General features: G+C 41.0%; 1 protein-coding gene across 1 annotated transcript in view; it reads left to right on the top strand.

Annotated features, from left to right (window-relative positions):
• Window positions 1–26,100, top strand: part of LOC144771945 (gamma-aminobutyric acid receptor subunit gamma-3) — a 1,335,689-nt gene that overhangs the window by 225,343 nt on the left and 1,084,246 nt on the right. Inside the window, exon 2 of the mRNA XM_078656176.1 lies at window positions 16,711–16,793. Coding sequence (XP_078512302.1) covers window positions 16,711–16,793 — 83 coding nt within the window. The remainder of the gene's footprint in view (window positions 1–16,710; window positions 16,794–26,100) is intronic.

The raw sequence follows: 26,100 nt of genomic DNA, 5'->3' as shown, positions 1-26,100 counted from the left end.
TCTTTGAAGGCTAGCAAAATATTGTTCTGATGACAAATCACCAAGGAGAAAAGAAGATTAAGGTGCATGTAGTGGTTCCATGTTAACACAGGATAGCCAGTTGTTAGGTGACTCTCATGTGGATGAAATTATGAGAGATGTGGGACTAGATGGCGACTATTTGGGGATTACCCGCACCATTGCCGGTGTTGCACAGGATATACCATGTATTCAGAATATGTCATGTTTTCAGAGGCTCCTGCGTGTGAGTAGACCTCCTTTTTAACTTGCAAGATTTTGTGCTGAAGTAGTTCATTCACTGCTTGTCTTATTTATGCTATGTACATAGTGTGCAGGTTTTTTGAGCAATTTTATGTAAGGTATTGGATTGATATCTTGTGTCTTCAATATTAGTATACAGATGCAGTATCATTGTTCAGTATATGATAATGCTATTTATAATTCATATATATTCTGCTATTTCATTTTATTGTTATTTTAATATGTGTTTTTCCCTTTCTCTTGCTGAAGAATGTTTCATCTTTAATGATTTTTTTCTCCATTTTAATTTCTTTGCTTATCCTAAAGCATTCACGTGTTTAATGTTCTTCCTCCTATGGTTGAGAGAAGAGAGATATGTTACGATCTTGTTTAGGTGGGTCCTGCTAGACCAACTATTAGACTCTTCAGAGTCGAGGATTCTGTTGTCATGGTGCTTTCCTCGCAGCCCAACAGCTGTGACAGTTGCCGCTGGCTGTTGAAAAGGAGCACCACATTTTGAAGAGCTGTATTCAAATCAAATCAAATCAAAACGACTTTATTCGGTTATATTTCATAAATAACCATAAAAGTACATCAAATCACATCAAGTTAAATATTACATCGTAATAATTAATATTATAAAATCAATAAACACAGTATTTAACATGGGCCAAAATTTAAAATAGTGGACTTCATATAATCAATGTCTTACGTAGATAAAAAATACTTTTAAGAAATGCCGAAACTGATGCCACTGAGAAAATATCATCCAAAGATTGTATGGCTAAAAAAGCTGGGCGGCATTGTCTCATGTTCATATATTTTAAGATAGGCATAATGCATCTTTTCCTTGATATTACATAGAATCTACAAAAAAAAAAAATAAGATATGAATATCCGATTGAGTGGAGACGTTATCACACGGACATTTACAAATTTCCTTTGTCCAATTGTTTGTAACAGGGAAGCTCAACAGTCTGTACATTATCCCAAATCTGAATCGGGTCAACAAAAACCTTTCTTGATCTTTCATTTGGAGGTTTAGGTAAGGCTGAATAACCCTAGGTTTTATTATCAATTGATGGGCAATTACTGTCTTTTTTAGCAATTCTGTTTGTTCTCTTCGATTCTCTAGGAAATTTAAACTTAACTGTTTCAGTGCTTTCCTAGTAATATTAGACAACGACATAGGGTCTACATAAAATTCCGGGTGGTTAATATTTTCACAGAATGCCTTAATATAACATAGCCATTTTATCCTATTCACGCCATCTAATTTCAGGGCGTCCCCCAGAATGAGGCGATTTAGATGGCAATTTTCAGTAGTCCATACCCGGTGCCATAAAAGAATGGGTTTCACCTTAATTAAATCTTCCAGGTACGTAATACCCAATTCAATGTGATAATTATAACTGGACATACTCTCTGGGACGGCTAGAAGATATCGCAAGAAACAATTTTCAGTTAGTTGTAGACTACTGACATTAGAATCACCCCAAATTCCTGCCCCATATGTTGCCACCGTAACACAACTAGCTTTATATATATATATAAAAGCTCTTTAACTGGCTTTTTCCCCATCTTTTTGCTAAACGACCTAAGGGCCATTATAGATTTTGAAAATAGAAAATCTCTAGCTTTGATTGCATTACTCCACTTGCCAGTCTTTCAAACAAGATCCCCAAATATGGGAATGTTGGGGTATGGTCTAAAGGGGCCGATCCTATGAACATGGTTTTTTTCTTTTGTTTTGCGTTCCCTCCGCAGTTCATAGAAAAAGTTTTGGAGCAGTTTACTTGTAATTCTAGTTTGGTCATAAAGGAGCTAAAAGAGGTAATCCTAGTCTGCATGGCTAAGGGGGTTCTTGCCATGAGAACAGTGTCATCTGCATAAATAAGAGGAGGTATACGACGGGCTAAAACTTTTGGCATATCGGTGCAATCCTGTAATAGTGTTTCCTCCAAGTTATTTATATAAATAGTAAATAAAAACGGTGCACGGACGCACCCTTGCCTCACGCCCCTCGCTACACTGAACTCTCTTGTGCACTCCCCATTTTTCCGTATCTAACCATTGCACTAGCCCCGTTATACAGTTCTCTCAAAAAATTGATGATATTTTCCTCCACTCCCAGCCAGGTTAAAATTATCCATAGTTTGCCATGGTTTACATAATCAAAGGCAGATGTCAAATCTAGAAATGTTAAAAACAATCTTCCTCCCTTGGCCCTGGTATATTTCTCTATTAATATTGATAAGTTAAGTACTTGTTCAATAGTACCAACTCCTTCGCGGAAAAAATATTCGAAGTCACTAATAATATTATGTTCGTCTGCCCATGAGTGCAGTCTACCTAAAATGACTCTGCCAATAATTTTAATGGTGGAGTCAAGCAAGGGTATGGGCGATAGCACACACAGCTTGTTCTATCTCCCTTTTTAAAAATAGGGATAATGATCGACTAATACCAAGTACCAATCAGTCCTATTGTGCAAGCAGCAATAAAAGTTCTAGTAAGCAATGGTGCCCAGAGAGGTACATTTTTTTTTTTATGTCCACTGGGACGCCATCGGGGCCAGGTGCCTTCCCCCCTAGGCCCCTCCTGATCCTCCCATTTCCCTGTTTTAATTCACATGGTCTACTAGAACCCACATCACTGCTCTTCTACACTTTAAAGCCCCTTGTACACACCCCACCAAACGGCAAGGAACAAAAAATCTCCGCCAAAGAGCCCCCACTGAGGGTGCCTGTCGGGTATTGTATTCCCCATCCTCCCTCTCTGTACCCACTATTTTATCTCGCCGAAGGTTTTTTTCACCCCCTTAGGAACTGCATACTCCTTTTGTTTGTTGCTTGTGCTATAAGAATGCCAGCAAAAATCTCTTAGGTGGATGACAACTGGTGAATGGTGTGTCTGGTCAGAACCCACTGCTGTTAGATAATGTTGTCTAGGTAAGATTATACAGTGAGGCCCAATAGAGTTTTATGGGTTGAGTCATCTAAGGAGTTTGAAGTTGGTGAGGAAGAGATATTATATGCAGGAGGGTCAGATGTTGAGGACCAGGGAAAGAATAGGCTAAAGGCAGAATTACTCATCAAGAACAAGAAAGTTGAGTTGATGGTGGATTCAGGGTCATCATATAATATATTACCCAAATGTTTGTTCTAGATGGAGTGGCCTAATGTACGATTGTTGCCAAAATATATCAATCCTGGTGGGTATCAAGGAGAACAGATAGATATTGTGGGGAACATGCATACAGACATTTGCTTCGAAACAGGCTAGTAAAAGGCTAAGTTTATATAGCTGTGTCAGGACCACCCATTTTAGGTTGGTATCATCAATATGATCTCCATATTAGGATTGATCCTCATGCTGTCATACAGATAATTGTAGTAGAGGAATTGGCGGTGGAAGATATTTTGGAGAGTGCCAATTAGGTGTTCAGTGAGGAGTTAGGGCATTTGAAGGAGTGTGTACTTAAAATAAAAGTCAAACCTGGGGCTATACGAGTTCAGCACATGGTTAGGAGAGTCCCGATAATGGTGAGACTTGATGTGAGGAAAATGTTAGGCAATCGATTTACAGAACCTGTAGAAACACCAACTTGTATTTCGCCAGTGTCTATCACTGAGAAGGCTAACCGCAAATTGCACTTTTGTGTTGGCTTTAAGAAGCCTTAAACCAGAACATTGTTTCTGATACTTACCACTACAAAATATAAATGGACTGGTCTTCTTGTTGCAAGGTGGAAAGTATTTTTCTGAATTGAATCTACGGCATGTGTATCACCAAATTCTATTGCATGATTCTTCTAAACACTTGAAGGCATTCATTATGATGGAGGGCACTTTCAAGTTCACAAGGATGTCGTTTGAACTGTCCTCCACTGCAAGTGTCTTTCAGAGAATGGTGACAGAGGTCTTCAAGGGTTTAAAAAATGTCATCTATTTTCAAGATGATATCCTGGTCTTGGATGATAGTGTGAGCACTCACAACCAAGCTCTAAAGGAGACCCTAGCTAGACTGACAGAGTCTGGGTTACAGAGGTTGAATGTTTGGGCCACACGATTTCGCTTGAAAGTGTGAAACCAAAAAAGACCTACTTGCATCACTAAGACTGTCTCCAGGTCCTAAAATAAAGACCAGTTACAATTGTTTCTAGGTCTAATCAGGTATTACTTGCAATTTGTGAAAAATGTTGCCATTAAAACTGAACTGTTGAAAATGCTCATGAGGAAGGGAGCCAACTTTACATGGGGAAAGGGGCAGCAAAAGTGTTTTGAGGAGATAAAAACTGATTTGTAGTGCAGGCATTCTAGTTGCTTTCAATGTTATTGGCAACACCATTGTGACAGTGGGTGCAAGTGACCCAGGTATTGGTGCAATATTGTCCCAAAAGGTTGGTCCCTCAGAAAAAATAGTGGTGTTTGTGTCACTCTTCTTGACTGCTATTGTGCGGCATTACTCCGTTATATAAAAGGAGACCTTAGCAGCAGCTTGGGGTGTGGAATATTTTAGAACAGATATGTGGGGACACAAGATCACTCTTTGCACCAACCACAAGCCACTTTTAAAGATTATGTCACCAGGTGGGGCAGGTAGAGTGTCTGCCAAGTTAGCTTGTTTGGCATCCAGGTTGTAAGAATACAACTTTTTGGTTGAGTTCATACTTGGCTGGCAAAATGTACAAGCAGATTGCTTATCACATTTGCCTTTAGCTTGGAAGAGTGTGGATGGGAAAGGGATAAACAAATGTTTAAGGGAAGGGGTAATTGCTAGTGTGGAGGACGTTGTCCAGTGGAGTCAGGTGCAGATGGCAAATCTGAGTGGGTGCTGGCCATGGAGAACGATGAGATGTTGAAAGCAGTTCTAAATCTCATTCTCAAAGGTGGAAGGAGAGCGAATACTTCACCAGTTACATTGAGGCCCTTTAATGCAGTCTTTGCTTAGTTGTTGACTGTTGCTGATCAAATTTTTATGCAGGGCAATAAAATTGTCCCTTCATTCGGCATTCACAGAAGATTGTTCGATTTAGCCCATGAAAGATATTTGGGGCAGACAGGGATGAAGAAAAGATTGAGATATGAGTTTTGATGGACAGGAATGGACAGTGATGTGGTTGAATGGGTCGAAATGTGCCTTGAATACAGTAAGTGTGAGAAGAGGTTAAAAGTCAGACTGCAAGTCGTATCCAGTAGTACTCATGATCCCAGACAGGTGTGGCATAGTATGTGCCTTGACTTTACTGATCCTATGCAGGGGTTAAACATAACAAGAGATTTGGTATTGTTTTAATGGATGTTCATTTCAGATGTTTGAATGCATGTCTATTGTCTGAGATCATCGCTCAGGTAACTATAAAAGTATTGTGTGAGATTTTCAGAGAGGAAGGTTACCCAGCTGTGCTCATAACAGACAATGGGCAAATTCCATGGTCTTTCTAAGTCAAGGAGGTACATCAGTAGCATGTGATGTTGGTCAATGGAGAGAGATGGAATCTTTGAAGGCTAGCAAAATATTGTTCCGATGACAAATAACCAAGGAGAAAAGAAGATTAAGGTGCATGTAGTGGTTCCATGTTAACACAGGATAGCCAGTTGTTAGGTGACTCTCATGTGGATGAAATTATGAGAGATGTGGGACTAGATGGCGACTATTTGGGGATTACCCGCACCATTGCCGGTGTTGCACAGGATATACCATGTATTCAGAATATGTCATGTTTTCAGAGGCTCCTGCGTGTGAGGAGACCTCCTTTTTAACTTGCAAGATTTTGTGCTGGAGTAGTTCATTCACTGCTTGTCTTATTTATGCTATGTACATAGTGTGCAGGTTTTTTGAGCAATTTTATGTAAGGTATTGGATTGATATCTTGTGTCTTCAATATTAGTATACAGATGCAGTATCATTGTTCAGTATATGATAATGCTATTTATAATTCATATATATTCTGCTATTTCGTTTTATTGTTATTTTAATATGTGTTTTTCCCTTTCTCTTGCTGAAGAATGTTTCATCTTTAATGATTTTGTTCTACATTTTAATTACTTTGCTTATCCTAAAGCATTCACGTGTTTAATGTTCTTCCTCCTATGGTTGAGAAAAGAGAGATATGTTACGATCTTGTTTAGGTGGGTCCTGCTAGACCAACTATTAGACTCGTCAGAGTCGAGGATTCTGTTGTCATGGTGCTTTCCTCGCAGCCCAACAGCTGTGACAGTTGCCGCTGGCTGTTGAAAAGGAGCACCACATTTTGAAGAGCTGTATTCAAATCAAACCAAATCAAAAAGACTTTATTCGGTTATATTTCATAAATAACCATAAAAGTACATCAAATCACATCAAGTCAAATATTACATCGTAATAATTAATATTATAAAATCAATAAACACAGTATTTAACATGGGCCAAAATTTAAAATAGTGGACTTCATATAATCAATGTCTTACGTAGATAAAAAATACTTTTATGAAATGCCGAAACTGATGCCACTGAGAAAATATCATCCAAAGATTGTATAGCTAAAAAAGCTGGGCTGCATTGTCTCATGTTCATATATTTTAAGATAGGCATAATGCATCTTTTCCTTGATATTACATAGAATCTACAAAAAAAAAAAAATAAGATATGAATATCCGATTGAGTGGAGACGTTATTACACGGACATTTACAAATTTCCTTTGTCCAATCGTTTGTAACAGGGAAGCTCAACAGTCTGTACATTATCCCAAATCTGAATCGGGTCAACAAAAACCTTTCTTGATCTTTCATTTGGAGGTTTAGGTAAGGCTGAATAACCCTAGGTTTTATTATCAATTGATGGGCAATTACTGTCTTTTTCAGCAATTCTGTTTGTTCTCTTCGATTCTCTAGGAAATTTAAACTTAACTGTTTCAGTGCTTTCCTAGTAATATTAGACAACGACATAGGGTCTACATAAAATTCCGGGTGGTTAATATTTTCACAGAATGCCTTAATATAACATAGCCATTTTATCCTATTCACGCCATCTAATTTCAGGGCGTCCCCCAGAATGAGGCGATTTAGATGGCAATTTTCAGTAGTCCATACCCGGTGCCATAAAAGAATCGGTTACACCTTAATTAAATCTTCCAGGTACGTAATACCCAATTCAATGTGACAATTATAACTGGACATACTCTCTGGGACGGCTAGAAGATATCGCAAGAAACCATTTTCAGTTAGTTGTAGACTACTGACATTAGAATCACCCCAAATTCCTGCCCCATATGTTGCCACCGTAACACAGCTAGCTTTATATATATATATAAAAGCTCTTTAACTGGCTTTTTCCCCATCTTTTTGCTAAACGACCTAAGGGCCATTATAGATTTTGAAAATAGAAAATCTCTAGCTTTGATTGCATTACTCCACTTGCCAGTACTTTCAAACAAGATCCCCAAATATGGGAATGTTGGGGTATGGTCTAAAGGGGTCGATCCTATGAACATGGTTTTTTTCTTTTGTTTTGCGTTCCCTCCGCAGTTCATAGAAAAAGTTTTAGAGCAGTTTACTTGTAATTCTAGTTTGGTCATAAAGGAGCTAAAAGAGGTAATCATAGTCTGCATGGCTAAGGGGGTTCTTGCCATGAGAACAGTGTCATCTGCATAAATAAGAGGAGGTATACGACGGGCTAAAACTATTGGCATATCGATGCAATCCTGTAATAGAGTTTCCTCCAAGTTATTTATATAAATAGTAAATAAAAACGGTGCAAGGACGCACCCTTGCCTCACGCCCCTCGCTACACTGAACTCTCTTGTGCACTCCCCATTTTTACCGTATCTAACCATTGCACTAGCCCCGTTATACAGTTCTCTCAAAAAATTGATGATATTTTCCTCCACTCCCAGCCAGGTTAAAATTATCCATAGTTTGCCATTGTTTACATAATCAAAGGCAGATGTCAAATCTAGAAATGTTAAATGTAAATGTAAATGTAAATGTAAATGTAGTATACTTGTAAAGCGCACAGCTGCCCCAGCAACGGGGCGTCCCGGCGCTGTATAACTCTGGGGAACCCGTCCTGGCTTTCCCTGTGGGATGGTCCCTTGCTGGGAGTCCCCAAGGTGGAGCCAGGCATCCCCGGAATTGGTGGGGCCGTTGTGGAGATTAGGCAAGCTAATGCCCAGAGTTGCCGAGTGGAACCCCTGATTAGAGTAAGCACTGAAGCGAGAATTATCAAGTCCGCTGACCAAGGTCCAAGACCCTGCCGCGTCGGGAATTGAACCCTGGTCCCGGGCTGACTTCTGCTCTCAGGCCTGCTGCCTCTAACCAGTGAGCCACACTACAATCTACAAAACAATCTTCCTCCCTTGGCCCTGGTATATTTCTCTATTAATATTGATAAGTTAAGTACTTGTTCAATAGTACCAACTCCTTCGCGGAAACCATATTCAAAGTCACTAATAATATTATGTTCGTCTGCCCATGAGTGCAGTCTACCTAAAATGACTCTGCCAATAATTTTAATGGTGGAGTCAAGCAAGGATATGGGCCGATAGCACACACAGCTTGCTCTATCTCCCTTTTTAAAAATAGGGATAATGATCGACTTATACCAAGTACCAATCAGTCCTATTGTGCAAGCAGCATTAAAAGTTCTAGTAAGTAATGGTGCCCAGAGAGGTACTTTTTTTTTTTTTAATGTCCACTGGGACGCCATCGGGCCAGGTGCCTTCCCCCCTAGGCCCCTCCTGATCCTCCCATTTCCCTGTTTTAATTCACATGGTCTACTAGAACCCACATCACTGCTCTTCTACACTTTAAAGCCCCTTGTACACACCCCACCAAACGGGAAGGAACAAAAAATCTCCGCCAAAAGCCCCCACTGAGGGTGCCTGTCGGGTATTGTATTCCCCATCCTCCCTCTCTGTACCCACTATTTTATCTCGCCCAAGGTCTTTTTCACCCCCTTAGGAACTGCATACTCCTTTTGTTTGTTGCTTGTGCTATAAGAATGCCAGCAAAAATCTCTTAGGTGGATGACAACTGGTGAATGGTGTGTCTGGTCAGAACCCACTGCTGTTAGATAATGTTGTCTAGGTAAGATTATACAGTGAGGCCCAATAGAGTTTTATGGGTTGAGTCATCTTAGGAGTTTGAAGTTGGTGAGGAAGAGATATTATATGCAGGAGGGTCAGATGTTGAGGACCAGGGAAAGAATAGGCTAAAGGCAGAATTACTCATCAAGAACAAGAAAGTTGAGTTGATGGTGGATTCAGGGTCATCATATAATATATTACCCAAATGTTTGTTCTAGATGGAGTGGCCTAATGTAAGATTGTTGCCAAAATATATCAATCCTGGTGGGTATCAAGGAGAACAGATAGATATTGTGGGGAACATGCATACAGACATTTGCTTCGAAACAGACTAGTAAAAGGCTAAGTTTATATAGCTGTGTCAGGACCACCCATTTTAGGTTGGTATCATCAATATGATCTCCATATTAGGATTGATCCTCATGCTGTCATACAGATAATTGTAGTAGAGGAATTGTCGGTGGAAGATATTTTGGAGCGTGCCAATTAGGTGTTCAGTGAGGAGTTAGGGCATTTGAAGAGGTTTGTACTTAAAATAAAAGTCAAACCTGGGGCTATACGAGTTCAGCACATGGTTAGGAGAGTCCCGATAATGGTGAGACTTGATGTGAGGAAAATGGTAGGCAATCGATTTACAGAACCTGTAGAAAAACCAACTTGTATTTCGCCAGTGTCTATCACTGAGAAGGCTAACCGCAAATTGCACTTTTGTGTTGGCTTTAAGAAGCCTTAAACCAGAACATTGTTTCTGATACTTACCACTACAAAATATAAATGGACTGGTCTTCTTGTTGCAAGGTGGAAAGTATTTTTCTGAATTGGATCTACGGCATGTGTATCACCAAATTCTATTGCATGATTCTTCTAAACACTTGAAGGCATTCATTATAATGGAGGGCACTTTCAAGTTCACAAGGATGTCGTTTGAACTGTCCTCCACTGCAAGTGTCTTTCAGAGAATGGTGACAGAGGTCTTCAAGGGTTTAAAAAATGTCATCTATTTTCAAGATGATATCCTGTTCTTGGATGATAGTGTGAGCACTCACAACCAAGCTCTAAAGGAGACCCTAGCTAGACTGACAGAGTCTGGGTTACAGAGGTTGAATGTTTGGGCCACACGATTTCGCTTGAAAGTGTGAAACCAAAAAAGACCTACTTGCATCACTAAGACTGTCTCCAGGTCCTAAAATAAAGACCAGTTACAATTGTTTCTAGGTCTAATCAGGTATTACTTGCAATTTGTGAAAAATGTTGCCATTAAAACTGAACTGTTGAAAATGCTCATGAGGAAGGGAGCCAACTTTACATGGGGAAAGGGGCAGCAAAAGTGTTTTGAGGAGATAAAAACTGATTTGTAGTGCAGGCATTCTAGTAGCTTTCAATGTTATTGGCAACACCATTGTGACAGTGGGTGCAAGTGACCCAGGTATTGGTGCAATATTGTCCCAAAAGGTTGGTCCCTCAGAAAAAATAGTGGTGTTTGTGTCACTCTTCTTGACTGCTATTGTACGGCATTACTCCGTTATATAGAAGGAGACCTTAGCAGCAGCTTGGGGTGTGGAATATTTTAGAACAGATATGTGGGGACACAAGATCACTCTTCGCACCAACCACAAGCCACTGTTAAAGATTATGTCACCAGGTGGGGCAGGTAGAGTGTCTGCCAAGTTAGCTTGTTTGGCATCCAGGTTGTAAGATTACAACTTTTTGGTTGAGTTCATGCTTGGCTGGCAAAATGTACAAGCAGATTCCTTATCACATTTGCCTTTAGCTTGGAAGAGTGTGGATGGGAAAGGGATAAACAAATGTTTAAGGGAATAGGTAATTGCTAGTGTGGAGGACGTTGTCCAGTGGAGTCAGGTGCAGTTGGCAAATCTGAGTGGGTGCTGGCCATGGAGAACGATGAGATGTTGAAAGCAGTTCTAAATCTCATCCTCAAAGTTGGAAGGAGAGCGAATACTTCACCAGTTACATTGAGGCCCTTTAATGCAGTCTTTGCTTAGTTGTTGACTGTTGCTGATCAAATTTTTATGCAGGGCAATAAAATTGTCCCTTCATTTGGCATTCACAGAAGATTGTTCGATTTAGCCCATGAAAGATATTTGGGGCAGACAGGGATGAAGAAAAGATTGAGATATGAGTTTTGATGGACAGGAATGGACAGTGATGTGGTTGAATGGGTCGAAATGTGCCTTGAATACAGTAAGTGTGAGAAGAGGTTAAAAGTCAGACTGCAAGTCGTATCCAGTAGTACTCATGATCCCAGACAGGTGTGGCATAGTATGTGCCTTGACTTTACTGATCCTATGCAGGGGTTAAACATAACAAGAGATTTGGTATTGTTTTAATGGATGTTCATTTCAGATGGTTGATTGCATGTCTATTGTCTGAGATCATCGCTCAGGTAACTATAAAAGTATTGTGTGAGATTTTCAGAGAGGAAGGTTACCCAGCTGTGCTCATAACAGACAATGGGCAAATTCCATGGTCTTTCTAAGTCAAGGAGGTACATCAGTAGCATGTGATGTTGGTCAATGGAGAGAGATGGAATCTTTGAAGGCTAGCAAAATATTGTTCTGATGACAAATCACCAAGGAGAAAAGAAGATTAAGGTGCATGTAGTGGTTCCATGTTAACACAGGATAGCCAGTTGTTAGGTGACTCTCATGTGGATGAAATTATGAGAGATGTGGGACTAGTTGGCGACTATTTGGGGACTACCCGCACCATCGCTAGTATTGCACAGGATATACCATGTATTCAGAATATGTCATGTTTTCAGAGGCTTCTGCGTGTGAGGAGACCTCCTTTTTAACTTGCAAGATTTTGTGCCGGAGAAGTTCATTCACTGCTTGTCTTATTTGTGTTATGTACATAGTGTGCAGTTTTTTTTCGCAATTTCATAAAAGGTATTGGATTGATATCTTGTGTCTTCAATATCAGTATACAGATGCAGTATCAGTGTTCAGTATATGCTAATGTTATTTATAATTTATATATATTCTGCTATTTAGTTGTATTGTTATTTTAATATGTGTTTTTCCCTTTCTCTTGCTGAAGAATGTTTCATCTTTAATTATTTTTTTCTCCATTTTAATTTCTTTGCTTATCCTAAAGTATTTACATGTTTAATGTTCTTCCTCCTATGGTTGAGGGAAGAGAGATATGTTATGATCTTGTGGTGGGTCCTACTAGACCAACTATTAGACTCTTCAGATTGAAGCTTTCTGTTGTCATGGTGCTTTCTTCACAGCCCAGCAGCTGTGGCAGTTGCCGCTGGCTGTTGAAAAGTAGCACCACATTTTGAAGAGCTGTATTCAAATTAAACATATGTGGACAAGTGAAGATGTTTCAGGTTGTAATTAGTTCAAAACCCAAGGCCAGCGCCTCTGCATACGCCTCCGCAGTGTTTAATAAGCACCTGTCTCTATTAGAGATGAACACTATAGTGTTTACTTCCATTGGGCCTGAATTTGAAAAGGTTGCCACTGTGGAAGGAGAGCAGGGGTATCTATCCTGGGATTACAAATGCCGGACCATGGTATATGGCATTGGATACAGATCAGGGGACAGAGGAAAGGGGACCATGACACCCCTCCCGCCTTCTTCCTCATTTCTGTTCAATGTTGGGAACCAAATGCAAATCCAGCACTAAATCTGCCATCAGTTTTTAATTTGCAATCCATGGAATGAAAAACAAATTGCCTGGCCTTAGTTCAAACCTCTTCATGTGTATTTTCAGTCAGACCAAAGCAGTTTCTTACCTAAACCTCTCTAGTCCAATTCAATTTAGCGTAGCATTCAGCAGTGATATGTTATAAGAATCTCATTTCACAAGTTAAGAGCTTTGGGCCTTATTTATGAGGCTGTGCGTCACTTTTACGCCGCCGGTGCGTCACTTTTTCTGACACACAAGTGGCGTAAAAAATGCGCCATGTTGCACCATATTTACAAAGTGACGCATCTAGGTAGATGCGTCACTTTGTAAACCCCTGCGCCACATTATACCTGCGCCAGGTATAATGTATGCAAGGTGGGTGTATTGACGCAAGGAAGGGTCGTAGAAGTGATGCAGTGAAATCTATGAGATTTCACTGCATCACTTTTAGGATGCCGTTGCGTCTAAATCTTGCGCTATGAGATTTCACTGCATCACTTTTAGGATGCCGTTGCGTCTAAATCTTGCGCCTGCCTCACAGCAGGCGCAAGACTGACGCAGGCAAGCCATGTGAAAGGAAGCATTGCCGGAGTTGCGTCACTTTTGTGACACATTCCAGCAATGCGTCACTTTTGCGCTTACAGATACGTCACAAATACTGACGTATCTGTAACTCCTTGCAACGTGATGCGTCATACATTAAATATGACGCATCAGGAATGTCGCAAGGAGTGCGCGCTGAGAAGGGACACATCGCTGCTTTCACGCAGCGATGCCTCATTTCTCATAAATGAGGCCCTTTGTATCTATGGGAACAGGTGATGTTTATTCTGGAGTAAAATGTAGCTAACATAACTGTACACATTTAGACCTGTACAGATTTAGACCAGCACCCTTGGGCGAGATGCTCACTTTACAAGTATACTCAGGTGAGGTCTGGGGCAAAAATATAGGTCCAAGCACAAGAAAAAAGTGGCCCCCTTTAGCAATTCAGGTAGCTAAAAAAGTGGCCTACATCTGCAAATCAGGTCAGTTTTTAGCTTCTGAAGACACTCTGCTTGGGTATTTTGTACGGTATGGGAGACTGCATGTATTTTTGTTAGCTAAAGTCAATGTTTGAGGTAGCGTAAGGGAAATCAAGAATAAAACTGGCCCACCTGGCCATAAACTGCTGAAAACAACCGCCCACACACTGACTTGTCAAACCAGACCATCAGGCAGTACCTGATTGCCCTTTCGGCCAGTCCAACCCTGCGTACACTTAAGCATAACATAACATTTAGGTCTTCAACGTGACAGTTGAGGTTGGAGAGAGACAGATATGCAATAACACAACTCACAATGGGATTTCTCTTGGGAGAAGTTTCGCAATTTTGAAAATGTAAGAAACTGAACACAAAATGCCCCCTTTATGAATATAAAAAGAGAAAGCCCATGTGTATGTTTCTGTTAAACTGTTCTAGAAAAATGCAGGAAGTTTCTGTCACCAGACCTAAGCCACCTAAAAATCAACAACTTGCAAGGATGCAGTAGACGCTTGTTTTAACAGCTCAGACGGCTTTATATTCAGCAACTTTGTCGAAGTGAATACTTTAATATATAAATGGTTAGAAAAGCAACATGAAATATGACATGACAGCACAATTTATATTGCCTATAACCAGGATTGCATTTTTTCATTGTGAAAATGGCATAAATTAATCCAAGATCAATGTTTGCTATACTTTAACTTTTGTTTAATTCTATTAATTTATGAGAAAATAACTGTTAAATAGTCCAACTGTTTAATTACATTTGTATATATTAATTTGGTTTAAATCAACTGTCAGTAAATCATTCATTCTCTCACAAAGGGCACTATGTAATATAAGGAAAAAAGGCCCACTTATTGTACTGCAAGTTGTCTATGTGCTCCTCGGCCTTACCAAAGCATTTGACCTACACTCTCGTACTCCTATTTGGTCGTATAATTCCTAATATTCTGATTGGATACAGTGTAGTGTAGTTCCTATTATCCCAATAGGCTCTGCGCATTGGAATAATACCTTCAATAGTATAGGCCTAGACCAGACGTTAACTAGGTCTACTACTGTCGATATTAGACTTAAAGTTTTGGGTTTGCCAGCTAGCTCAGAGTTCACTAGAAACTTTCTCGAATAGGCAAGGAGGAGTTGAACCTCCCTGGATAGACAAGAAGGGATTTAGTTTCTGACAACCATAGAACATGACAACTTTGCTCTCCCCTAATCAAGAGTGTATCTCTAAAGTCGTGTGAAAACAAAAGACGACTTATTTTACTCAGTCAGTACGTGCATTCTTAGTCTCACCAGATTGTAGAGAAAAGGAAGAGACGGGCGTATTCAATAAAAGATGTTATTTATTGATCAGTCTCTTTTCTCATACAAGAGAAATGGATCGATATTATTGCAATACTTATGGTTAAGTAAAGTGCATACATTAAAAGCAGAAGTATAAAATAATACTGTAAAAACATTGATATGGTTTCTAAGCCAATCGTACTCAACTGGTGTTTCTAACTACGCCTACCCCGTGTACCTGACCTAAGCCTAATACGTGGGCGGGAATAGAAAGTAGCAGTTTAAGTTAAGTTTGTTTTGCCAAGTGACTGACTAAAGAATTCTCTGCAAGGGGTTATTCAGTTCTGTACCTGGAATCTAGGATGAATGAGGGATGGTATCTCTCGACTCTGGTCTCGATATTCCAGGCTGCCTGCGAGGGCTACCCGGAAGCGCCGGAGCTGGATTTCTCGGCAGGAGAAAAGGCAGCTTCTCGTTCTCAGCGCGTCAGGAAGGCGGGGCTGCGCCAGCGGGGTCTGCTCTGCTCTGGGCTTCGGCAAGTCTGGCTGCTCCGATCTCGTCACCACCGCGTTTGTTTGCATAGGGCAATATCGGTAATATTTATACCTTTAAGGTGCCGAGATTGACGTAAGGATGGACATAGATACGTCAATAAGGATGTCATACGACCTGGTCGTTAGCACATTCTTTTGCTGAAGTTCTCGGTGAAATCAAAACAATGGCCGCAGGGTTTTTCCCAGGTTGTCATAGGTTTGATTTGTTTTGAGAACTCCGTATGCCTTATCAGGGGCTGGAGGAATATCGCTTGTCTAATTAGATGGCAAGCGTTATGACCTAATCAGATAACACGTTCCTGTGCCGTAGTGTGGCTTAATCAGATAACAGTTCCTGCATCATGGGGGTTTTCTGCCTCATGGGATGGTTGCTAGTTAACTTGTTAACCAGAATAGGGTCAGGAAAAAGGGGATCGATACAGAACCTATAGGAATACATCACAACAGTTTGGTATACTTTATCCGATACTTTACAATTCATCTGTTGCAATGAAACTGTGCACCACAGCACATGCTATACGACAGTGTTCAACAATTTTGAATTATAGCCAATAAATCACTTGTTAAAATTTTTCCGCAAAATATGTAAGCTCAATAATATGAAACGCATTTTTCTTTCCGACTTGTTTTCCCATATGTGATGAACGTGCTTCTAGTCAAATTGAGTGTTACAACAGACGTCTGAAAAAATGCAGGCATAAGGCACTTAGGTAATATGATTCTGTTGCACACTGCACTCTTTTTCACAGGGGAAGCAACTCTGTCGCCCGCATATTATGTGGAAAGAGTAGTTAAGTGGAATTTCTGCCTCACTGTGCATATATTTCATTATTCCATATCTGACTATGTAATATTTTGATGTCTCCCTACAGGCTTACCATCAATGCTGAATGCCAGCTGCAGCTACACAACTTTCCGATGGATGAGCACTCCTGTCCTCTTATATTCTCCAGTTGTAAGTCCCTCTCCAGTGCCTTTTTAAGCTGTGGAGTTTGTTTGATCAAGATTTATTTCTGGCATCCTGCTGACATAAAATACCTGACCTATTGTCTTCTTCCTAGAGCTGTATAACAATGTAAGGTCTGAATTGTGATCCCTGTGCAAATAAGAGTTTGCTCGTGGATCAGAGTTATGAGCTGTGTGCTAATTATCACACCTCGTACTTTTTATTTCTCTTAAATTCCGTGAGTCAAACCTGCTGCAAGTTTGTGAGGGAAAAAGGCACAGAAAGAGAGGAAACACATGAAGAATTTGGTGCGTGTTAAAAAACGATTCTGCTTGTTATGCCTCATTTTCATGTTGAAAACTCAGACTAGGGGATATTTACCACACACTGAAATTACATCACCTTGGATAATTGCTATTTACCTCATGTAAAGACCTCACCATATGCTGATCAAGTTGTGGATTGGGCTTTAAGAAGTATAATTAACATGTTTCTTGTACAGTGTATGTCAGAGAGTAGCTGATTGTGTTTCAATATTGAACCCAAAGATTAATTAGAGATATTTCTATTGTTACATCCGGTTTGTATTGAAATATTCATGTTTGTTCATGCAGGTAACCAGAGGATTATTACATAATACAGGGTTGCATTTTGGACAAAAGGTTGTGTAAAAGGTGCACAACTACTCAAGTATGTTTAAATACTTCTAGGGTTTCATTACGTTTTTGTAATAAAATGATCATGCGAACACATAGAATGTCATAGCTAGGCCTACATGTTTTTAGGTGTTGTCCTTTTTCATTGCACAACTCTTTTGGGGGCACGTTTATCACCCAGTAAGGTAGATAACAAGGTTTCTCTGTTGACCATTAAGCATAAAATAACAATTTTGTGGGGATTTTGATCTGAGTTCAAATGTTGAGAGGTGTCTGGCTTTTTCGTTCACTTTGCAGGTTTCAGTGTTGGTGGTGGTAATCTTCCTCTTGGTCTCAATCACCTTTTCAGTGATCCAAAGTTAAACTTTTTTACTGCAGTATAGAGCATTAATTGTGTAGCATGTGTGTTCCTTTTTTACAACTTTCAAACATAATAAGTGCTATTTCAGCATCAAAGGTTGTACAAGAGAGAAACATTTGGCACAGGCAAATTCAATAATATATCTTATCAAGTAGAAAGATGTGGAAAACCCATCAGCACCACAAATAGTGCTTTTCCAAACTTTGTGCCAGGACTGCTTATTTTATTTACACTAAAAACTCATGCATTACTTTTGCACACAAACCCAGTGGAAAGTGTGGTGTTGGTATTTACTTTGCAATGCAATCCAAGGTTTGTTTTGGAAAGTTGGCCAAAGTTCCACACAGTAGCGCCCCCAATAGAAGCCCCCCTTCCAGTACAAAACCTATGCTTGACAGATTTCACATATCCTTGCACTATGGTAAAAATAATATTATTAATAATAATTCTACTTTTGTAAAGCGTAAACATATTACCCCTAAGGTATCTAAGGGTATCCAGGCACTGGAGGCCAATAGGGAGATTAAGTGAGGTATTGCCCAGAGTCACACGCTGAGCTCAGCTGCCGCCGGCGATCGAACTATGAGCCCCGGTGGCAGCTGCTCTGGCTGCTGCGCCACACCGCTCCCTAGCAAGGGTCTCTGCATTGGCGCAGGGCAGCCTAAAGTGCACCAGATCTGGACAAGAGAAACAGAACCATATCTTAGCAGATCTGGAGCTGTTTTTCACTCTCCCTTTGATGCAACTCACCACAGCACGTTTGGTTGCTGTGCCGCATTATAGTTCAGTTAATTTCCCCCACAATGTGCTGCTGTCCCCTGGTAAGCCACACACAAACAGTTGTATATGTTGTGTCACTACAGGATTTTAGGTACGTTTATAACATCAGGAGAGGTCTGCAATTCAAACTTGTTGTCATCACTGACTTTGAGTTGGTAAGGAATGGTCACCTAGAACTGATGAGTCACAGCCAAAGGTATAACAAGATAGTGCTGCGTTTTTACAAACATGTCATGTTTTATAGTTGCTGATATCAATGTGTTTATTGCAACATTCAATTCCATGCTTTTGTATATTACCATAATGTGTAGTTTCAGTGTACATACTCTGTGGTTGGCACTTCCTTAGATATAGGCATGGGACTGGGTGTGACAAAATAAGGTTGCATCTTAGGTTTTCATTCTACTGAGATGAATAAGTCAATTGTTTTGTTTTCATGTATTTAAGATTCTTATTAGTGAGTGTTATATTTATACTATGATGACATTTGTATTGTTTTTCCAATCAAAGTTTTTGATGCCATGGAAAAGCTCCGATTGTTGCATAAATTGTTAGATTATTTCAGTTCTGGACTTTTTGTTATATTTTAATGTAAAGTGTAAACAGTTGTAAAAATTGAGAACTTCGAGCTATGGAGCTTCTACCCGATTATAAAGGAACGTACGTGTTAGGCACAAGCTGTCAGAGCATAAAGCCAAATGCAGCTCTAGACTGCCGAAATATGTGTCAGTTGTCCATTATTGTGCATATATGGAGAGCTCTGCTGTGACGGAGGAGGGGGCTGCCCTCTAAAATGTGCTGCATTCGTCAAGTCATGTCTCAAGCAAAGCAGCCACAACTGGCAATTAGATGTGACATGTCCTGTTCAAGCTAATGACCTTTCCTTTTTGAGTTCATTCTGCCTGTATTTCCTTGTAATGCCTGATTCTGAAACTGACATCTTCAGCTGTAAAATGTATGCTACCTTGTACCTTTTATGTCTTATATACCATGATTTTGGGACTGTATTGTCAGTGAGTTGTCACTCATGCCTATCTTTACCGTACATACCATACTGTGGTGAGGTAATTGCCATGGCCCTCTCTAATTGCCCATATCTAAATTTAACCTCTATATGTTTCTGCATTCTTGTGGGAGATTCCACACAGCTGTCCTATACAGCTGTGCTGGACAGGCCTTTCCTTCCATCGGGCATTTCCCCGGTGGGTTGGATTCCTTGCAGGCTGGTTTTTAAAGCCCAAGGCCGTTGCTGAGGCCTCTGTCTCTTTCCGCAGGTTAGTTGCAAAAGGCAAAGGAGCTGCAAGAGAGAGGGGGAGGGAAGAAGAGTGATAGAGAGTGTGAGATATGTGAGAGGGAACAGAGAGGCATGAAAGAAGCAGAGAGAGAGAGAATGGATGGATGGAAACGGAGAGATAGAGCGACTAAAGGGAGGGAATTAGAATGTTTTGAGCATTTGTTCCAGGGCTGTTTTAGGGATTTAATATGACACCAAGCTAGCGCCCACACTGTATACTGCAATATTTTATTATGTGCGTGAAGCCAAAACAGTAAGAATCACTTAAACCCGGCGTGGAACTCTCTGAGGCAATAGTAAAACCGAGTGAAAACTATTTTGAACAAGTATGCGTCCACAGCAGTAAAAACCAGTAACACAAGAATGAATGATTATCAACCAGTATAGGTACAATGTTCCCAAGTAAGATTAGCATGTAGAGGCCTTTAGCATCAACAGTCCCGAGAAATAAATAAATTGCTCCCTATACACTTGTTAGTATGTATAAGACCATGCCTTAAAGTTCTTGCTGCACAGTTGGCTAAATATCTGGCTGCGGAAAAGGATATTGTAGCAAAGTGCGGGGAGCTATGAGTTCCCAACTAAGGTGGCATGGGTTCAGTCTGCAAAGAGGTTTCTCAGTATTTTCAGTGCTATAATGTGCCAGACCCAAAGTTTTCCTCAGAAGCCCGTGGCCAGAACTATCGAAAGTCAAGGTGCCCATTATCCAGTTTCTGTAGTCTTGATTCCGTCTTATGTAGGGGTGGGCGACGAATTCTGCTCTGTCAGTGGAGTTCATGGAGTTTGTCCACTCTGCGAGGGAGTTCTGAAAAACTCAGCGAAGCAGTTTTTCCTATCACGCGGCTCACCAATGTTAAGTTGGCAAGCGCGAGCAACAAAAATCATACTCTAGACTACCTCCAGGTGAGATTTATCAACATGGGCACGCGCTCGCATTGAGAAACCTACCGCTTGTGTGGAGGAAGCTGCCTCTCATGATGAAAATCTGCACGAGCAGCAAAAGAAGCAACACCCTCTTGTGATGCACAGCGTGGGACATACTCCTGGTGCTAAAAACCAGTGCGAGCAGCAGGACTTACCGCACGCTGTCGCTCGCAGAATTCTTAGTAGTGCAGGCAGAGTTTATAGGCAATTCTCTGAGTTCCGTGTAGCTGAACTCTGCGAACTCCATCCATGCCTAACCTATGTCTCTTTAACCCCTTCGCAGCTGGGCAAATTCCCCATCTGTGCTGGGGGGCGGGGGAGGGGGGGGTGGGGGCGGACAGCGCCCCGTGCTCATGACGAGCTCAGCTCGTCATGAGCCACGGTGGTCGTGTGCTCATGACGAGCTGAGCTCGTCATGACCACACCCGTTCCTTTAGAACGCTCGCACAGCAGGGGAATTTGCCCAGCATGCGAGCGTTCTAACGGTCATGACGAGCTCAGCTGGTCATGAGCATACGAGCACCGTGGCTCATGATGATCTGTCATGAGACTCGAAGGTGTTAATACATACCAGATACTCTGTGTCACTCAGTCTCACTCTACTATCTTTCTTTGTCACCATTTATTTCACCATTTGCTTCCACCCTCTTTACTGCTCAGTGTTTCTCACTGTCTTACTCTGGGTCAGAGTTTGATGCGGGAAAATAAGTGGCAGTCCCAAACGAGCATTTGTAAATGCAATAGGTTTCACCTATTTGATAAAAAAGAAGCTGATTTTTGATATAAGTTGCAGCTTGGTGAACAGTTGTGCAATATAAGTTACTGAAACTCCGTTAAAGTCTTATGACTTGTTTATTGAGAAAGGCAATATATTGTGCATTTACTGGTGGTACTATGAAGCCGAAAGATTAGGTAAAGGGAGGAGGACAAAGAGAATAAACACATGCACCCCAAAAGCATGCTTAAAACAGCTTCAGCTATGGGGAGATTAGGTAAAGGGTTGGGAAAAAACAAAGAAGCGCAGTGAAAGAGCTATGCAGGCAAAACCTAAAGCCCAGCCGCTTCTGACACTGTTTAAAATCAAAACACCCTCATAAAAATATGAGAAAAGGTTCAAAAGCTCACTGGTATTTCTGTGCACATCAGGCAAATGCAATCAAACCACTTAGAATGCAGCACAAAAGGCTCCTGAGGAAATTGGGAAAGCATGTGGAGATAAAAATCACTCTCAAATGGATTCAAACACGTCCTGCCACTCTGTAGATGCCACAGAGCTGCAAGCCACCCTCCCAAGAGAGATGATTCACCTAGAAGGGGAGCTAGACAAGCCTGATGTGTAGGAAGCAGCCTGGGACCCAGATGCTAACACTGTCTTAATTGTATGAACCACATGCAAGTCGAGGCTGGTTAAACCATGGAGCAGCTAAGTGACCTGACCAAAGCACCTGAGCGAGATGAGTTGGGTGCACAACAGCCTACATAGCCACCCCTAGCATAGGCAGGAGGCACAGACCTGCCATTATCTTCATGCTTCAGACCAGCCCCATACCTAACAGAAGGGCTGACAGTTCAATTTCACCATGAGGAGACAAGACAGGTGTGCAGGAAAGCGACAGAAGGGAGAGCAGAGGCGTTGGAGTAGGGCTACCCAGAAAGCAGTAGAGTCGGGCCTATGAAGGGGACCCATGAGAGGCCTTAACATTTAGCCACAACAGAGGGGAACAGATCCTCAGACAAGAGCAATGCATTTAATTGCTTAACTAGCAAGTAATATCTGCAGCCTAACACATTGTTGCTATTGTTTCACATGAGAACTTTAGAATGCAGGGATTAAAGCTTTATAACGGCAGAACAATGGCATAAGTCCATTGTATACTGTATACACAGACTCTAGCCTAAGGCAGTCCATACTCTATCTTTCATATTTAATTGTATGACCTGAAAGAGGTTCCTTGGTCCATGTAAGCTGTGTTTAGTCTGGTGTTAGGAGCTCAGACCAGTCAGAAAGCAGAAGCTCTCAACTCAGAACACGACCAGTGTTGAATCGCAGTTGAGGGGGCCCAAATGCAAGCAAGAACATTGCCTCTACATTATTCACTGGTCTGACAGCAAAAACAGGTTTATTTGGTGTCCAGTGGGCTGATCGCAACCCTAGACCCCGGTGCCGCTGCACTTGATAGCTACACCCATGAACACAAATGTGGTGTTGTGTATTCTTAGTGACACCAAGACTTCGATGTTTGATTGTGGGAGGTCATGGTGCTTTCACATCAGCTCTTCAAGGTTCCGGTTGCATGGAGTGACAGATTCACAACTGATTCGGGAAAAGGGCTGGGCTAATGTAAAAAGTCCAAGCAAGATAAACGGGAGTTGCGGCGGTGAAGTTATGGGTCAAATTGCAGAGGCAAAGTGACCCAGCCATGTTTGCAGAAGGAAGCGGGCCGTACTGAGGGAGGTTTCTGCAATGAGACTCAATACAAATGTGAAAATTGGAAACCACTTTTACAATTAAAGATAGGTGAGTACACCACACTGCTGTCTCTCTATGGAAAACTGCATGTGGCTTTAAGCCAGAAAGAAACTTAATTACACTTAAGCGCAGGCCACCAGGAAGTTGGCATTCCCTGTCAGATTAATTTCTTCCCAGGAAGTAGTAAACCCAAAGCCTGTTAATAAGGATGACCCTCAGGGATAGACTAAAGGTTAGAAGGCTTCTCCTCAGTCCAGGGTCAGACGTACTTCTGGAAGACACAGTAGTAGACAACAAACTTCCGCCAGAACCATCCTTGAAACCGGATTTAACTGGGGTAAAGTCAAACAGCAAACCTGAAGCAGCCTCAGACTCGAGAACCCAGCTTCTTCTCTAGAGCAGTTGAAATTTGGGTGGTTTATTTTGGTTTTGTTAATGTGGTGTTGTGTATCCTTAGTGACACCAAACGTTTGATGTTTGAGTGTGGGAAGTCACAGTGTTTTCACACCAGCTCTTCAAGGTTCAGCTTGCATGGGGTGAAAGATCCACGACTGATTCGAAAAAAGGCTGGGCTAGTGTAAAAAGTTAAAGAAAGTCGAAGATGTTTGACAGGTGTGGCGGTAAAGTGCCGCAGTGAAGTGACCCAGCCATAAATGCAGAAGGAAGGGGGCCCACTGAGGGAGATTTCTGTAGTTTGGCATGATATAGCAAACTGCCTGCGGACCGGCACTCTGGGACTGGTAGCAATTATTAGTCCCTGCAGGGTGGTGACCAAGCCTTGCATGAGTGAGTTTGCCTGGCTTGCTGCAAAGGTCTGCAATTTCTTATGAGTTCCGAAAATGCGGGCAGCTCTAGGTCACACACATGTCTGAGAGAGTTCTGGGGAGGGCGTGGCTTTACTGTAAACTCTTTGCTTTGCACACAAACATTTTGTGAAAGGCATGTCTTTGTGAACTCAAATTGTGTTGTCCTATACTGGATCTGGGTACAAGAACATCATTCTGTGCTGGGAGCCATGTGGTTAAACAGAACGCGCTGTGCTGGCAAAACATTAAAAAAAGTTCCTCAAAAGAAGATGAACTAGTACTTGGCCCATGGGACACCAGTAAGAGAAACACAGAGGAACAGCAGGAAATTGTAATGCTACACCCAACAGAAAAGTAAGTGACAAGCACAGGAACCAATGAAAACCGTGGGTGGGATGTAAGTCCCTTTTAAGAGTTGTATTAAATACAATAGATTTCACAAATATGCAAGCACTGTGCAGGCAAAACCTAAAAATGAGTGTCTGTGGGCGACAGCTGTGTCAAAAATGAATTTCTGAAAGGCTGGTAGGGTTATTCCAGATTAGCTCGTAAATCAGTTTTCTCCATGTTGCACTTTCCATCCCTTCTCATTTTTTGCTGTCTCCTTTTCGTATCTCATGAAAGATCTTTCCCAATTTGAACAAACTTTGAGTACATTGTGCATATTTCTTAATTATATTATATTCGAAGCAGTCTAGTGCACATTGATTGGTGCTTTCAAACCTGAGGGGTTTAACTATCACCAAAAGCACAACTTAGAGATCCATAAGTACCTTTAGACCAATTTGTTCTTTGTGTGGACTATCGATAGAGATTGACTCTATGGGCCTAATTCACAAACGTGAACTTAGACTTTTGTGTAAGTTTATGATTGTTTACTCTTCACTGTATTTTACGAGTAGTATCTTTACGAGCGAGGAGTCTCCACACATAAAAAGAAAGGACAGCCGTACCTTTTAATCGGCTGAGATTCCACACTCATAAATATACTACTTTTAAAATAGCAAACAATTCTAAACACACACAGACTTGTAAATGTACCTTTGTAAATCAGGTCCTCTTACTCTAACAGACTGGCCAAACAGCTCTTTCAGCAAATCTATGGGTGCTATTGTCAATCATTCCTTTTCTCACCACCTCACACACACTCACTTACTCATTGCTCATCCAGATTTACAAAATAAGTCTCTGTGGGACAGTATTGCACACAAATATAAAGTACCCATTGGAAAACCTGTACCTACGAAGAAGGCTCTTCAACAGTCGTAGCTTTCTCGTAAGAGAAGGACCAGGGCAGATCTCACAAGAAGAGCAACAGATTAGCTTTTGGGATTGTTTGGAACAACCCCAAAATTGTAAATTTGTGGATCTATAGAACCTCTCCCAATAGTTTCCATAACCAATTAGGTCCTGTAAATTTAGTTTCAGAAATAAACTGGAATATGTGTGTACAAAAAGACATTTTTTTGTATGCAACGCATCCGCACACCAAAAATTGTTGCACGAATGCATTTTGTGCTAAAATATATAATTAAATATACATAATTTTCAGTAATTTTACTGAAATATGGCATAATTCTACAAAAGCAAATTTCGTGAATTTGGCACACCTCTGGTTTTGTATCTTCCCACCTGAATAATTAGGTATCAGGTGTAAATCACACCATTATAATTTGATGTTTGATGAAGCTGGAGTTGGCATTTACTACTTCCCACATTGCCTTGAGTTGGCTCTGAGCAAAAGCTACCCTAGCACTTACTACCTCCCTGCTTTCTGGCCCTTGGCCTCGTTCTCAATTTTTCTATCTGAAAGTCCTCTGTTTTTGCAGCCGTATGAACGAAATTATGTCCATCAAACTGGGCAATCGAGGATGAAAGAGTGTCAGCTGTATATACAGCATCATTTTACTTTAAAACACTACTTTTATTGAGCAAATCATCATTTTACTTTGCTCAACAAATGATACCCCTGACTCCCATCCCAATGTTAACCCTGGGCCAGATGCCATGCTGACAAGCTTCATT

Source organism: Lissotriton helveticus, chromosome 8 (assembly GCF_964261635.1).
Source record: "Lissotriton helveticus chromosome 8, aLisHel1.1, whole genome shotgun sequence".
Lineage (NCBI taxonomy): Eukaryota > Metazoa > Chordata > Amphibia > Caudata > Salamandridae > Lissotriton > Lissotriton helveticus.
Note: the sequence above shows the minus strand (reverse complement) of the source record. Positions and strands in the feature narration are given on the sequence as shown.